General features: G+C 39.1%; 1 protein-coding gene across 12 annotated transcripts in view; it reads right to left on the reverse strand.

The window, feature by feature from the left end:
- The window catches only part of LOC139472917 (ras-specific guanine nucleotide-releasing factor RalGPS2-like), a 78819-nt gene that overhangs the window by 11425 nt on the left and 51855 nt on the right, over window positions 1-15539 (reverse strand). For 9 of the 12 annotated variants that reach the window (XM_071255391.1, XM_071255384.1, XM_071255385.1 and 6 more), the window contains 5 exons: window positions 3953-4066; window positions 3464-3514; window positions 1993-2076; window positions 1008-1097; window positions 446-538 (listed from right to left, as the gene is read on the reverse strand). In XM_071255391.1, coding sequence (XP_071111492.1) covers window positions 446-538; window positions 1008-1097; window positions 1993-2076; window positions 3464-3514; window positions 3953-4066 — 432 coding nt within the window. Of the gene's footprint in view, window positions 1-445; window positions 539-1007; window positions 1098-1992; window positions 2077-3463; window positions 3515-3952; window positions 4067-4837; window positions 5263-9048; window positions 9190-10905; window positions 11005-15539 lie in introns of those variants that run through there. The other 3 variants (XM_071255395.1, XM_071255394.1, XM_071255396.1) reach the window with 3 other exon arrangements.

Below are 15539 nucleotides of genomic sequence, written 5' to 3' on the forward strand. Positions count from 1 at the left end.
CATTGATATTCATATTAAATATTAGGGGTGAAACGATACAAGAAAGTCACGATACGATACATATCATGCTAAACAGGTCACGATATGATAAGTATCGTGGTACGCATATTTACATCAAATTGCATGGAAACTTTGTGACTACAAATATTTCAAGACAGGTTCAATAGGAAAAGCTAGCTGTAGACACATGTTAGTAACTACTATTTTTAGAAGTGAACTTGACACGCTAACGCCTCCCTGTAGTGAACGACCTCCTACAACAAGCATGTGGTACTGGCAGCCTCGGCCGCCCCAGAATCTCCATGTGGTGATGGGGGCCTCGGCCGCCCCAGAATCTCCACGTGGTGATGGGGGTACATTAGACCAGGAATATCGTCGTAGATTGCATATGGATTACAAATCCCTCGGTACGAAACAAAATGATAAAAGAACGAGTATAACTTACCATCCATGTTCTGGACAGCCGGAACACTGCAGCACTCTGCAATGCCGAAATTACTGCCATAACTGCATGTAGGTTGTTGAGGTCAAGAAGTTTCTGAAATGTGCAATTAACATGAAATGAGCATCAATTCAGTGAAATGAACATGCAACATACATCCCCACTTACTTGACACATTGTACGGACTGATCTACCCCACTTCTAGCTTTACTTTAAAAAATAAAGTATTCTACTTTCTAAAGTTAAAATGAAAATTTAAATTTAAGTAGAATCACATTCTTTTAACAAGACCTAATTATATCACCATGATCTAATTTGTACTTAAACCATGCAACTACAGCCACTATAACTGGACATATTGTACTCTATGACATGTCGTCTATCACAAAAGTTTGAAACAGAAAATGTTTCAAAACTTGTATTTGAAATTGACATGAAATGTACAAAATTTTCAATACTAACAAGATGCTTGAAAGTATAAATGATATTCAAGACATTCAAGTAGTTTGAACTTATCCATGCACACAATCTGTGCATAAGACGACTTCACAATGTTGTAACATACCTTTGCAATCTTGATAAAATGAGACAAGACCTCGGCTCGGGTCTTCAAGGTTTGACAGTTTAATATCTCCTTTTGTACCCAGAAGTTGACCTGGAAGAGAGTCCAAATGCATAATGTATCTGAAAAACTGTGGTGATGGCATTGTGAAATAACTAGAAAACTATATAAAATGTCTAAAATGAAAATTTTGGGTTAAGCTAACTGTCAAGGGCATGCATCTTCCATCAGGTGTCAAACCGACCACTAGATACTCATTGTGTCTTTAAATCCACAACAGAAAACACCAGCTGCTAAAAAGTTCAAGAATCAACATCAACATTTTCTTGCTAAAGGCATGACCGACCAAAAGGATATGGAAGCATGTCTATTAGCCAAAATATTTTGGTTTGGGGGTCAAATATTATCGCTATCTTCTTAGCTGTGATAATAACACATTTGCTTGTCTATAATCTTAAATTTGGGCTTCAAACGAGCTAGTTGGTTAAGCCAGACATGAAATCGATTACTGAAAGGCAATACGCAGATAGGTACTTGGCACACTGCCAAAGATCGTACATTTCATTCACGAGCATGAAGAACATACATGGGTTTTGTTAGCATAGCTGAAGGGTATTTCAGCAAAGAGCGGTTATCAGATCCTCGTGTGTATTTCACACAACTGAAACTCTGAATGTTTGTGACTTATTAGTAATTACATATCTAGGCGAGCATTGCTGACAATCTTGGCATTGATTCCGAACTGACTGACTTGAGTGCAGCAGTGTTTTGAATGTGACAGGTTGTTTATTTTAGATGTATGGTGTATGAGCAGATAATATGTTGAAGTGAAATGTACTAGTGGAGAAGTGAAATGTACAAGTGGGCTGAAATGAACGCCAATTCCAACCTTTCTATTTTTTTACAATAACAAAACGGTTTTCCATAGACTTCTAATGAAGTGCACTGCATCAGAAAATGACATTGCTGAAATGAGGATGTAACTTACATGGTTGAATCGTCTGGTGAAAGCGACGACATTGGGGGCTTTGATGAGCTTCTCCTTCGTCGTCCACGCACATGATGTAAGCTCCTGAAATTGACAACAATACACAATGTAATGTACGCAATGCATCTCCAGCTCATTCCTCTCATCCCAGGTAGGCAAAGAAACATTGCCCAGAGCACTTGGCCTTCCATCATTGAAGAGCTGCTTACAATACTTCAACTACTTCTTGTTGTGGAAGATACATTGCTTATTTCAAGGCTGCACTGACTTTTCCCCATGTTAAACAAATAGGTAGATTACTGTCAATGTGCAAGTGAAATGAACTCGATTCACACTGACACACAAACTATCAAAGACTGTGAGCCAAAATTTCTACAAGGAGACAAAACCTGCCACATAGATGAGATTTCTACAAGGGTGTCAGTGTTACAGTCATCCACATGGTATGCTTTCCAGACAAGTCAATCTGAAGCGTTTGTAAGTTGTTTTGAGATTGCCACTTGAGGGTAATTAGTGTGAATAAATTGATCTTTTTTCTTTCCCAAGAGTTTCCTGGTATGCAGAAAAGGGCTTGAAATTGATTACTTGTTCAGAGTTTGACAGATACAACAGATTGCTGTTTTGTACAATTTCGAAGCTTCATATTCAACCACTAAAGGGTAAAACCTTGTTTGTTTAACGCCGCACTCAGCAGTATTAGACCTACATACCGCAGCCTGGAAATATTGTGTCAGGACCAGACAATCCAGTGATGTGCCAGACCAAGTCACCGAGTCTGTAGTCTATTTTAACCCTTACTATCAACACAAAGGCCTTTTATCCCAGAGAAGGCATAATACACAAATAGTGGGTCATAGTCACTACATTACTGGGGCACAGTCCTACATTATTGGGGCACAGTCCTACATTACTGGAGAAAAGTACTACATTACTTGGGCAGTCCTACATTACTGGGGCAAAGTACTACATTATTGGGGCACAGTCCTACATTACTGGGGCACAGTCTTACATTACTGGGGCAAAGTACTACATTACTGGGGCAGAGTACTACATCACTGGGGCATAGTCACTACATTATTGCATTGTCTTCCTGATAACAAATGCGGATGTACGAGACTATTTGAAACACTACAGTAGACCACACTTGAAACGTGGGCGTTAAATTGTGCAATGTTCCTAGGTGTGTCAGTTGTATCACATTCTCCATTCAAACAACGAGAGGTCAAGAGGATTTGGGACGTACACACTTCAACATTTCCGCTTATCGAGGACATCTTTACCATCCAACGTACAGACACAATGGTATTGTTTCTGTGTGGTTCTGTAAGAATATACTCACATATTGAGAAATGAAATATGTGGAGAAACATGTGGTATATAACATACATTAAGCCTCCAGTAGATCCCTACATTCCAATTCTTCCACGAAATATTCCCAGACAATAGGTTTGAAATAAAAGCAGTTACTTACATCAGGTTCAATGGACTGGAAAACTGGCAAATCGAGGAGAGTTATCTGACTCTGGAAACAGAAAAAAAATAGTTTAACATTCTGTAAGATATGATTTGTTTGTTTGTTTGTTGTTTAAGGCCGCACTCAGCAATATTCCAGCTATATGACAGCGGTCTGTAAATAATCAAGTCTGGACCAGACAATCCAGTGATTGATATCATGATCATCGATCTTTGCAATTGGGATATGTGAAAAAACATGCACAACAGCCAAACATCTTTGAACAAAACACTCAAACATCTTTGAACAGATGTTGGCTCCTAAATGAACAATACTCTACACCAGCAGGGTTATGTTAGGTGTTCACAAACAATCTTTTTAATGAAACCCCTTATCCGCTGTAGCTGTCATTTTGGTCACCAGAGAAAACCATCCAATGGACGAAGTACCATCAGATGACTCCTCAGCAACATTTATAGAATTGTCATGTAAGCACAGGGTACTTACAGCAAAGTCATCGGGGGACACCTTGAGAACATCGAACACAACAGCATCATAACTCTTCATTCGGGGGAGACTAGATCTCTTCTCTAGTGACTCTTGGCTTCCCTGACTGACGCCCTGAAAACAACAGAGAACATTGTAAGGAAATCACTAATAATTTCTTGAAAGACAAGTCTGAGATGGTGATGTGTGGAGTGGCGACAATCCTGTGATTCAGTGTATAACCAGGTGCAGCAGCCAAGCCTCAAACCATTATGACAGCAAGATTATCTTTGCTTCCTTAGTCATGCTGGTTTGAAAGGATCAGATTATTTCTAGGCTGAGGTTAGAATTTGTACACAAGGTCAAGACTGTAAAGGTCAATTTTCAAAATATGGAGAGAGAAAACAGAATACAAACTCGATGCCTCAATTTTGACGGACAAGAAGGCCTGGTCAGTACATCTTTAAAATGAATAGGCACTCAAAAACATTCTTGAAATTTGCAAACAAATCATAAAACCTTTTCATGTTGAAATTTAGAAATGGAATCCAACTTTTTGAGTTTTATGTCGGCAATTAAATTAAAACCATCTGAAAATATTTCATCACGTTTCTTATCCAAATTACCACTCTTGTTTTCTTCAAAGGCCTCTCTAATGATGTATTGGGCATTTAGACCCCATTAAATTTAAGACACCTTAAAAAAGATTCAACTGATTGAATTTTCTCTCTGGTCACTATGAAATGAACCTTAATAATTTAGTAGCTTTCATTTCCTGATAATCAGGCCACTCCAGCTCTCCTGCAATGGTCTGGCTAACCAACAGATGAAAGATCCCTGGAGATCATAGATTAGATCCCACAGAGGAAGCAATTGCCAACAGGTGTGCCGTTTTTATAATCTCACCGATAACTTTCTCACTCCAAATAAAAACAATCTTCTATCTCTTGTAAGCTCAGAGCGTCTTCACCACTTATTTATAGGACCTGAATGTTTTCACATATTTCACCACCGTAAAAATGTGTTTCCACTTCTGAGATAGTTTCCCCAAATTCATCCATGAAGCTCCCCATGAGGCCGAGCCGCTCTAACAACTGCTTACCCTTTAATCCTTAACATATTTCCCTATTTCGTAACATGGTAAGACCTTCCCTTTTGGAAGTTTTCCCCCATCCATTTGTCTACATGTTATCAGAGAAACAGCTTTGCATGGTACATCCGCTGCTTAATTTTCAAGATGCCCAGGCTGACGTGTCTGCCCCGTTCTCTACCTGCCTGCCTAAAATAGCTCCCAACTTGATGCTAGATCCTAAACCCACGCATCTCTGGCCAGATTATTATCCCAATATAATGGACTTTCTCAGCTTCATCTTTCCCTGGTGATGTAGCAGTTATAAATAGCAACCTGCTTTTACTGGAAACAATGCCCGGCTTCACAACCATCTCCTTGAAAGCATCAACACACTGACAGTGCTTACTGCATGGATATATTGTCTTAGTAGCCATACCTGGCAGACCACAACAGAGTCTTAAATACACGCAGTAAGAGCCTGACTTAGCAAGTCTCACTGCTGCCAAATCCAATATTTCATCAGCTTTAGGCTGGATGCAGTTGTTCAATATTTGTATAATGTCCAGTTTTAATAAAGAATAGTGTCACAACTGTGTCACAACTATGACAATAATTGCAAGAGTATTTCAAGTTTTGATGTTCATATCGTCATAATAATGCAGAGGACATAATTTCATAAAACAGTGTGATTAATTTTTTAAAACGCTTGACTGATTTTTTAAATGGTCAAATCTACCAGTACATTTCATAAAACAAGAATAACATTTCCATATGGTGATCCAAAGTGAAGAATATTTCTTTTGTTCTCAGTATAGACAATCTTAATGTTAATTTGCTACACGATAAGTTGCAGAGGACCACCTCATATTGTTATTGTTGATACTAGGAGGCCAACTTCTTCCTACCTTGGGGCACTACAACAACAGTGGCAAGTATAGGATATGTACGTATACTGTCTACGACCACCAAGGTGATTGCCGACCACCGAGATGATTGCCATCGGGGCTTGCTGTTCAAATACCTTCAGTGTTAAGCACTTCCCATGATGAGGAGAGGCATCGCTTTGCTGGGGATTTGATCACTCATCATCCACATCAGGAACCGATATACTTCTACTGACATACCTAGTCTATTTTTACACATTTGGTGAGTAACTTGATTGTGAAGATACTCCAATACAGACTGGACTACAGGGTTAGAACTAAGCTCAAAAACTTAACTAGCCCCGGTACAATGCTTTTGTAATGTTAAAACAATGGGTAAATTGGTAAATTTATACTAACCTGCAAGACCTTATACTAGCCCAGGGCTATCCCTGGATTATTTAAATCATTTTCAATTATACCAGTAGTCTGAAAACTCAGTTCTGCTTACATTTCAATGCTTAGACAGACAAGTGGGGCTAGTTCTGGACTTTTAATGGACAAACTTCCCCTGTATCCTGGTTGTTATTGACAGAGCTTTTTAATTCCAGTGAGTGAGTGAGTGAGTTGGGTTTAACGCCGCTTTTAACAGTATTACAGTTATATCACGGAGTGTCAGCTTAATGTGGGAGGAAAGCCCGAAGTGATGCAGGTCTTTTTAATTCCAACTAGCACAGAGTGGACTAAGAAAGTAATAAGAAACGAAAGGCATAACTGCTACATACAACTGGGATCCCATGTGAGCGAAGCCGGAACATAGATGCGGGTCCGTGCCCTCGGCACATAGTATACACATGAACATGCAATCCCAGTCCTACATCGTATTAGTATTATTAACAGCTGACATGAATGCTGTGACCAGAATGTTGCTACAAACTCCTGCTAATACTACAAAATGTCTGTCAACCAGAATCAACCTTGAACTTTCAAACTTCCAGGATATTATCAGCATTATTTGACCTTGAGATTTGCAATATTAGGATGCAAATGGAAGCGAGGCAATAAGACGTGTGTGGACCCTGTGCCTGCCCAGGAGGACCAGACATCCAACACACATCAGGTACAAAGTGTTTGTTCCCCACCAAAAGAAAAGTCAATGCCTGATCAATAAATGGGGTCCACAATACTTTGATCCTGATCAATACTTTATCGATCTCCAATTACTAATCCTAGGATTGGCCGAGCCTGGCTATTCTTCAGACAGGCAATTCTGGCAAGATGCCCTGACGGCTGTCACCATGTCAAGATATTTAATAAAACCCAATAAAGCTAGGTCAGAAAGTGGAGGGAATGACCTCTTAGCCAAGCTGTATCATGACATTTTCGTTCAACAACAACTTATTTACGGATGGCATATTTCTCTAATCTTATCACAGAAACTTACAGGAAAATGAGTTCATTAGCCATTTCTTGTAAAAATAAACGTAAAAAAATAACACCTAAAAATAATAAATTTAAGAGAAACAACATGTCTCTTTCTTTCTTGAATCACTGAGTTAAGAAAATCATCGCAACAACCCACCAAGTGTATCAACATGGGATAATTTGTTTAGGGAAATAAATTTTCTAAGTATTTCATGCAACAGGTTTTGAGAGAAAACTGCTGTGAAGCTAAATGAATATGGCATTTTTAATAACACTTTTCTCGTTGTCTGTAATAGGTAATTACGCAAACATGGCCCCAGATGCACAGCAACTTTGTTCAAAGGCTTGAATTATTACTGTCTTCATTCAAAGAGGGCCCTTCGGGGCTAAACTTATTCTGTTCAGTGATACCTTCAGTCTCCCTGTGAAGTTTTCTATAAGATAAGAATGATGCCTATTTAAAAGTTAAATCTTTCATGTGGAAGATTACAAAAAATTTCTCCTAAAGCAATTCAAACATAATTTGATAGGAATGTAACTACATCTAATCAGCTAATAATCATTAAAAATTCACTCTTAATAAAAAATCTGACTTTTTTTGTAATTCGACAATGTAATTATATAAACACTTGTTATGTTCAATACAAACAAAGCTTCAGACAACTTGAAGATACAAACAATTCCCCTAAATCTGTCAGCTCGAGCAGATTCAGTGTTACGAGGAAATCAATAGAGTCCAATTAACAGGCCCTGGCGTGTGACATCACTCTAAATCTATCTTCTCACTCTGCTGTTGGCTGTAGCCAGCCATTCATCAACAGGATTACCTGGAGACTGAAACAATAGCTGACAACTGTCTCCGGACCAACTGTTAAGGAAGATGTGATGAGACAGTTGGACGGAATCTGGTCCACCTCAGGAAACCTAGACTTGCATATGTCTCTATTTATAGAATCATATTTTCTAGATAACATAAATAATAATAAGTTGTCCCTAGAAGAGACTGGCGTACTGTCCACTTATCTAGACTTGGCTACTATAAGGATAGAATTACTATACACCCATGGACCTATCATTCAGTACAGCCTTGGAGCAAGGCTACAGGAAACTGTAAAATGATGTATTGGGCATTTATATATTTCTAGGTTAATAGATTTGTGTGCAAATGAGAAATATTTAAAAAAGAACCATATGTATACCTTTAGCTATCATAACAAGTGAACTACAGCCCAATGTTTGAGAAGTGTACCCCTTTGTCCCTTATGTTACAGAATCAATAATGGATATATTTCATAGGCAAGACAGTGTCCAGGTACCGAGACAATGCTTGTAGTTGCAATGCCTGTTTAAGGAATGGGAGATGAAACCTTGAATTCCAAAGCAAGAGCACAAAAAAATCTCAAAATGACAAGCTATGCTCTTGATAAAAAAAACCCAGAAATCATGCATGTAAAAGCATTGCATACTTCAAATAAGTGTTTACAGAATCTGAAAATACTCTCCAGGGAATTTTGGGTGAACATGAAAAACAACATCACAACCCTGGCATTTTAGCTGCAGGTGGAAAAGACTCCACAAAGCAGTTGTTACTCAACTGTGAGAATAGTTTTTGACCTTTTACATCTGCAATATAAAACCTATTTGCCCCAAACCTGTCAACACAGGCAGCAATAACAACATTCCGAAACATTCATCCTATCTGCACACTGTGACCTACTAACCGATGTGAGCAGAAAAAACCCTAATAAATTACTTACACAAAACATCCAGTCAACTTTCACACTTCCAACATAATCGTAACTGTGAGCAAGGCCGGGTTTATCTGCTGTAACCGTATGCTCCACAAGCCTTGCCATCGATCACAGTACCACTAATAAACACCACATTCCTCTCCTCAGCACCGGAACCAGGACAGTATGCAACAAGTACACGGCCAGTCAACCGCGGCGACTAGTGCACCTGGGTCGTGCAGTAGCGCAGTCAATACCACCATCAGCATCACAGTCACACCTTCCGGCCTGTTCTGTACCACGATGTTTACAACACGGATTTATGTTCTAGCAAAATTCATTATCAGTTGTTGATCTGGCACCTAGCGAGTGAGTGACACAAACAATGATATATAGGAATGACAAAAACACTGCTACAGTACATGCATGTATACACCAGAGGGACCACTCCACAGCCCTGGATCCAATGAAAGAAACTACACAAACCTCCTATATATTTCAATACAAAAGACCCATGCATGAACTTTCTGACAGATCAATTTTGTTTTTGTTCAAAGTGATATACTGGTACATATATTGAAATGCAGAAACCGAAATCTATCATCAAAGAACAAGATCTGTAACCATGGTAACTGCTCCATGGAAGTAGTTATTTGACTAGTCTTTCAAATGCTTCCTCAGCTCCTCTGCATCTCATGACCAGTACTTACGCCCACCTGGAGGGACGAACATACAGAGTTTTTGTACCTACTTTTCTCCAGGTATGGGGGAATCTTAGGGAGTAAACTTTAGTCAATGCCAAGAGCGCTATTTCCAAAAGATACATTGAAGTCCAGGGTATATAACACTAGAGAGAAGGTGCTGAACTGTATTCCAGGTGTAGACTCTGCAGTTCATTGTCTTTTGCCTAGGGTGACAAGGTGGAACCTTGAAGGGAGCATTGGATCCAACCATCACCAAAACGTGGGGTCATCGTGAGTAAAAATAGTTGTTCTGACAAGAATGGTTCACAGTAATGCTGACATAAAATCTAACTCAACTCTTTTCCTAACTCCGTTTACATGTACGTTCATTAATCCAATATAAATTGTAAAATGTTCGACTGAAAATTTAGAGATGTGTGAATACGATAATTTACAGACAGCTGGTCAATGGATAACAATCAGGAAGCTTTTTTAAACCGCAGAGTTAACTTGTTCTAGAAAATGGCTGTAAACAAACTCCACATCTATGTGTCGTTAGACAGGTTGAAAGGATGAACATTTGCAAGAGTTCCTCTCCACGCACAGACCATTGGCAATTTACTTTCAAATACCATTCCACATTACCATTGTTGTTGCAGAGAACCTGATAACGACTGAAATGAACACTACCCTAATACCCATTACCAGCTTGGCCTGAAGGATTAACAGGCATATTGTATGTCTGGCTGCCTGCATCATCTCCCACTACAAAGGATGCTGGAGGATCAGTAGTCTAGTTTGGAATGCTTCAAAAGTTTAACAGTTAGGTTCAGACACAATCCTAAGATCACATCTACAAAGTAACCAACTCTATTTGTATTCTGTCATTGTGTAATTCTGCTCCCGCCAACAAAACTTTGCTGGCTGAAGAAATTAATTCAAGCTTCCTAGAAGAAGAATTCTACTGAACTCTGAACATCCGATCTACAACGGCTCCAGGCAACCTAACAACTATTATTCCTGTTGCCAAAACAGCAAGAAAACAAAAAATACAATCAAACAAAAGTTAAACATTCATCATGATCGATCATGATTGAAGGGGTTTCAGCACTTGTAGGAAAGTAAATGAAGTGTTTCCCTCTAGAGCAGGACGAATGTCACACACGTTACTAATGGAAATAGATTGCAATGGAATTCTTACTTCCCGATGTGTACTCCAACGTTTGTTGAACCTGTTTTCGAGCAGCATCACAAATATCAGAAGAGCAAGTCGACAGACCTGTAACACATCGGCTGCTGCTGGTGCATCTGCATCATGATGTCTTGCAACTTAGCTTTATAATACCAGACTGCTCCCATATCCTGTAGCCAAGAGAGCGCTGAAAGATGCACTCCACATCGAAGGTACACAACGTGTTTCCTCTCACCTGCACTGTAAGCTAGTCTTAACACACCAGCAAAAAACTCTCGAACTATACATCCTTCATATAAACTGCAGCTTCATAAACAGGTTCACTTTGTGGACTTCTTCAATCAATCCGGTTAGGAAATTATCCATCGGGTATAATTTTTTCAAGCACATGGATCATTTTTTACGTCATATTTCCTCCATAACCACATCACACTGATGTGGCTTGCCACAGACATTTTTTACATTAGACTTCCACAGTTACCACAACGCACCATGTGACTTGACTTGGTAATAAGCTACCTTCACTATGAGGACTTGCACTCAGGTACCAGGTTTGGGTGGGCCTGCTCCAGTGGACCTTGTACCCAGTGGCTTTGGTACCAGTGAGAATTCTAGCTGCTTATCTCCATGGTGCCACGGAGTGTAAGTTCTGCACTTTCACACAGCCCTTATTTCAATCATTGATCAATTGATGTAAACCTTAACACTTCAAGAAAACCCTGTATTCAAGTATTTAAGACTGTAATACTTGTGAAATATAACATGAGGTGAAAATTCTGGATTTTTATATTGATGGGCTTGATCAATAATTGCTTCACAACAATCTACTGTAACATGTGTTTATCAATATTGCATAAGCTACAAAATATCAATTCATTATCCCACCTCAAACACAAACACAAGTAAGCCCTAGGCAATCCCACTGTCTTCAAGAAGCTTCATAGTGGCTCGTGAACAATGGATCTGCAAGGTATGTAGTGCAAATCAATCAACAGACAAAGTAATAATGATTACGCAAGTCCCTGGAGGATGTTGGGATTCCCGAACATATACTTCATGCCGGTCACAAATGCCAACCAGTGACGATTGAGTGTCCAGACATCGTTCCCAGATTGTTGTTCATTCTTTCAACCACTGGTCCATCTAGCCTGGACTTACATTCTGCTATGATACAAGTGGAATATTGCTCATCGCGCAATAGTGACAAAACGGTTTCCATATTCAAGAAATCAAGTCGATTGTACTGTTCCGACTTTATGATGAAAATGTGTTCATGAATCACTATCACGTAGTGATGATACCATGTGAGCTGACCCACAGGTGGCACCCATCACAAACACATGCAAAGGCAAGGCAATTGTTCAACTGAAAAAATATGGGAACATATTGTACAACTCAAAAGGGAATTTGGAAATGTCCTCAACATGTCTACAAAAAAAACTTTTCGAAAGCTCTGAGACCTTCCCTCTCTCATATATATTTAGCAAGGTAAGCAGCTTATCAGACAAAAAACCAAGATGAATGCGTGGGTGGAAAGTCTCCTTGCTGTTCCTCATCTTCTCCAGAACACTTCACAGCCAATGCCAAGAATCAGAAGCTATAACATGCTAACTGAAGACTATTTTCTTTTGCCAATACTTGAAGAGAGCTCTTCACACTCTTACTGTCGATGATTTACGAGAGGAAGGTTGCGTTTCTGGCATAGCAGATAGTTAACAACAGGCCTGCTGAACATATAATAACAGAGCTGCTAAACTTGTCTCACAGAATTAACATTTGACAAACATAGGTACAGTGGAGGCAGAGGCCCTGTCGTCATCACCAATGAAGGCTCTGGATGCTGTAACTAGTCAGCAAAGGATGACAACTAGAGCAGGGAAATTGTCCAACAGGTGACGAGCATGCTGCTGGCCGACATTTAACCCATATTACTGGTATTGTCAGTTCAATTCAACAGAGAAACAGATGGAAGGTACAAAAAAGTGAACATTTACAAGTAAGACTGAAAAAAGTTTCTATGGCAAGAAAACATGAATGGCATTATTACAAATCCAATTCACAACTTGCTATTGAAAAAGGCTGATGCTAAACACATTTAGAAACTGAAAAGTTACCTCTATTGTCCTCATGGGTGCTGCCTTCACTTAGCCATAAACACTTCTAGCCAAATAACTCAGTACTGTATATAGAGAATGGCGATTAAACAGCAAAAACAGGAGATTCAACTGAAATCCTTCTGTTGGGACAGGATTCTGCAAACTACCGTAGCGTTGAGAAGATGGTTGGTTCTAATACTTGCAGATGCCAGCTGTTGGCCACAAAAACACATACAGAGCTATATGGATCCTCCAGTATATCACGATGGCTGATGTGGATCCCAGTAATAGTCTCACAGTTGGAAATGCTAGCTGCACGACGGGTAGGAATTGCTTTCAAGCAATTGCTGGCACTCTGTAAACCTGTCATGGGTCTATGAAGTTTTTTATGATGGGATAAAAAGATGTTCAGTGAGCAACATCAATCATGGCCTAAATATCTGCACCAAGTCTTGTTTACTGTTGTTGTCTGGGGCTATAGGTTCCAAACTATTCTCACGAACATTGTATGAAACTAATTTGGTCAATGTATTGTTATCTTGAAATACATCCGACAGAAAAATTAGTCTTGATCATACACATGAAAACACCAGAATTTTTTTTTATAAAGGTGGCAATATCTTTAGGTTTTTTTTTTATCTTCTTTCATGAATTATTTCAATGATATTTCAGGATTCTTTTTCAGACTTTCATAAAAGTGAAGCGTTTCGTGGTAAACTAGGTAAGTAATACCGTAATCGACATAATAAGAGCCCAGAACGCTGTCAAAATTAGAAATACAGGGCTCTTATTAGAATATTATTTTGGTGAAAAACAACAGTGTTAAAAGAGCGTAAATTTTGTGGTCTATGCTGACGACTGATAAAATTTTCAGAATTTAATTTCCCATAATTAAGGATGCATATAACACGCGTATGATACACAAATGAATAAGTCTTGTGTACATTGATCAATTGGAAAGGGTGCTAATTAGGATAGTTCACTAGCCAATATATTGGCAAATATTGCAGTGGGCACTGAATAGAGAGGGTCGCTTATTACATCGAATATGGTACCAATAATACAAATTACAAGGACATCTAACAACATGACCTACTCATAGTTTGGAAAGTATTAAGAGTTCATATGCCTTAAAGTGTTACACCAGAAAGTATTTCTCAATCAGGTTATCACTGAGACAAAACAAGGTGTCTGGACGCAAGTTAGACAGGAACACCTGGCATGCAGACAGGAAACTGTTATGACTTGAAACATGTCAACACTGATAAGAAGTGCAGGTGGCTTTTTCTCAACATCTGCACACATCCAAAATTTGAATACTTTCAAAGCCTTTTAATCACCTAAACAAGGTCTGTTTTGGTCCATATTGATTAAATGAGCAAATCTGTTAGATATTGTTATGACAGTTATTAGGCGTGTTCACATGAATTTAAACCAGATTTGTTTATTTCAAGACACATTTGGTAATAACTTTCCAATTGAAGCTGGGATCTTTTGGGAAGACACGACGGATGGATCAAACCAGCAACCCGGTGGCGCTCTATCAATTACACAATCGACATTTGAAATCTTTTTAATTCAACAGTGAAATACAGTAAACTACAGTTATAAAGAACTCATGGTAAACTAGGTTTGTGATCCCCATAATATAAAATAAAATAAAGGCATCTTACAACATGACCACTAATTGTAGTTCGCTTTAACCGTAGTTCGTATTAAGCATAGATACAGCAAATGGCTTGAACCAAAATACAGTTTGTTATATCTGCGAGTTCGTTATAAGCGTGTTCATTATAAACTGTAAAAACATGTTCAAAACAAATTACATAATCTCATCCATGGGTAAAATATTTTCTGTTGATTAACTTACCCCAAGACAAAGAAGAGGATTGACCACGGCTCCAAAAATGACCATCCCACCAGAAATATCTGACCAACTGACCACATACTCATTACTACACTATGTCCTGAGCAGGACAACTAAGCCGATCAGTGACCAGATTTTCAATAAGCAATCACTCATCCCCAGTGGACAGTCCATGCTCCAATTATACCTGTGTGATCATGATACAGCGTAATAGAAATACAACTACTGTTGAAAGCTAGTATTGAACAGATATCAAGTCATTCAGGCTATCAAATCATTAGAAGGTAACATTGTTAGAACCAGCGAGACCCAATTCCGCTCATGCGGAAACTGGACATTAGTCTATCATAAAAAGGAATGATTTAACGAGTCCGATGCAATGAAGTTTTCATGACCTGTTTGTACGGTATACTGAGTTCACCTTCACATACTTTCTCATTTCTTTGTTCCTTGCCTACCCCAACCACACCGAGTTGCATGACAACTACATGTATCTTTTAATACTACTTGGGGACAAATTGAAGGTTTCTTGGTATGATCGACCAGAATAGACGCTGGTGAAAGGGCTGACCTTTACAGCCGATCTACTGTCAGTGCGGCCCTCAGCTTCTGCACGGGTTGAACATGGCGTCCTGCACCGAACCCTTGTTGCACGGCACGCGATTCCCCTGCACTAAACC

This window comes from Haliotis cracherodii, unplaced genomic scaffold (assembly GCF_022045235.1).
Source record: "Haliotis cracherodii isolate W230 unplaced genomic scaffold, xgHalCrac1.p SCAF_26, whole genome shotgun sequence".
NCBI lineage: Eukaryota > Metazoa > Mollusca > Gastropoda > Lepetellida > Haliotidae > Haliotis > Haliotis cracherodii.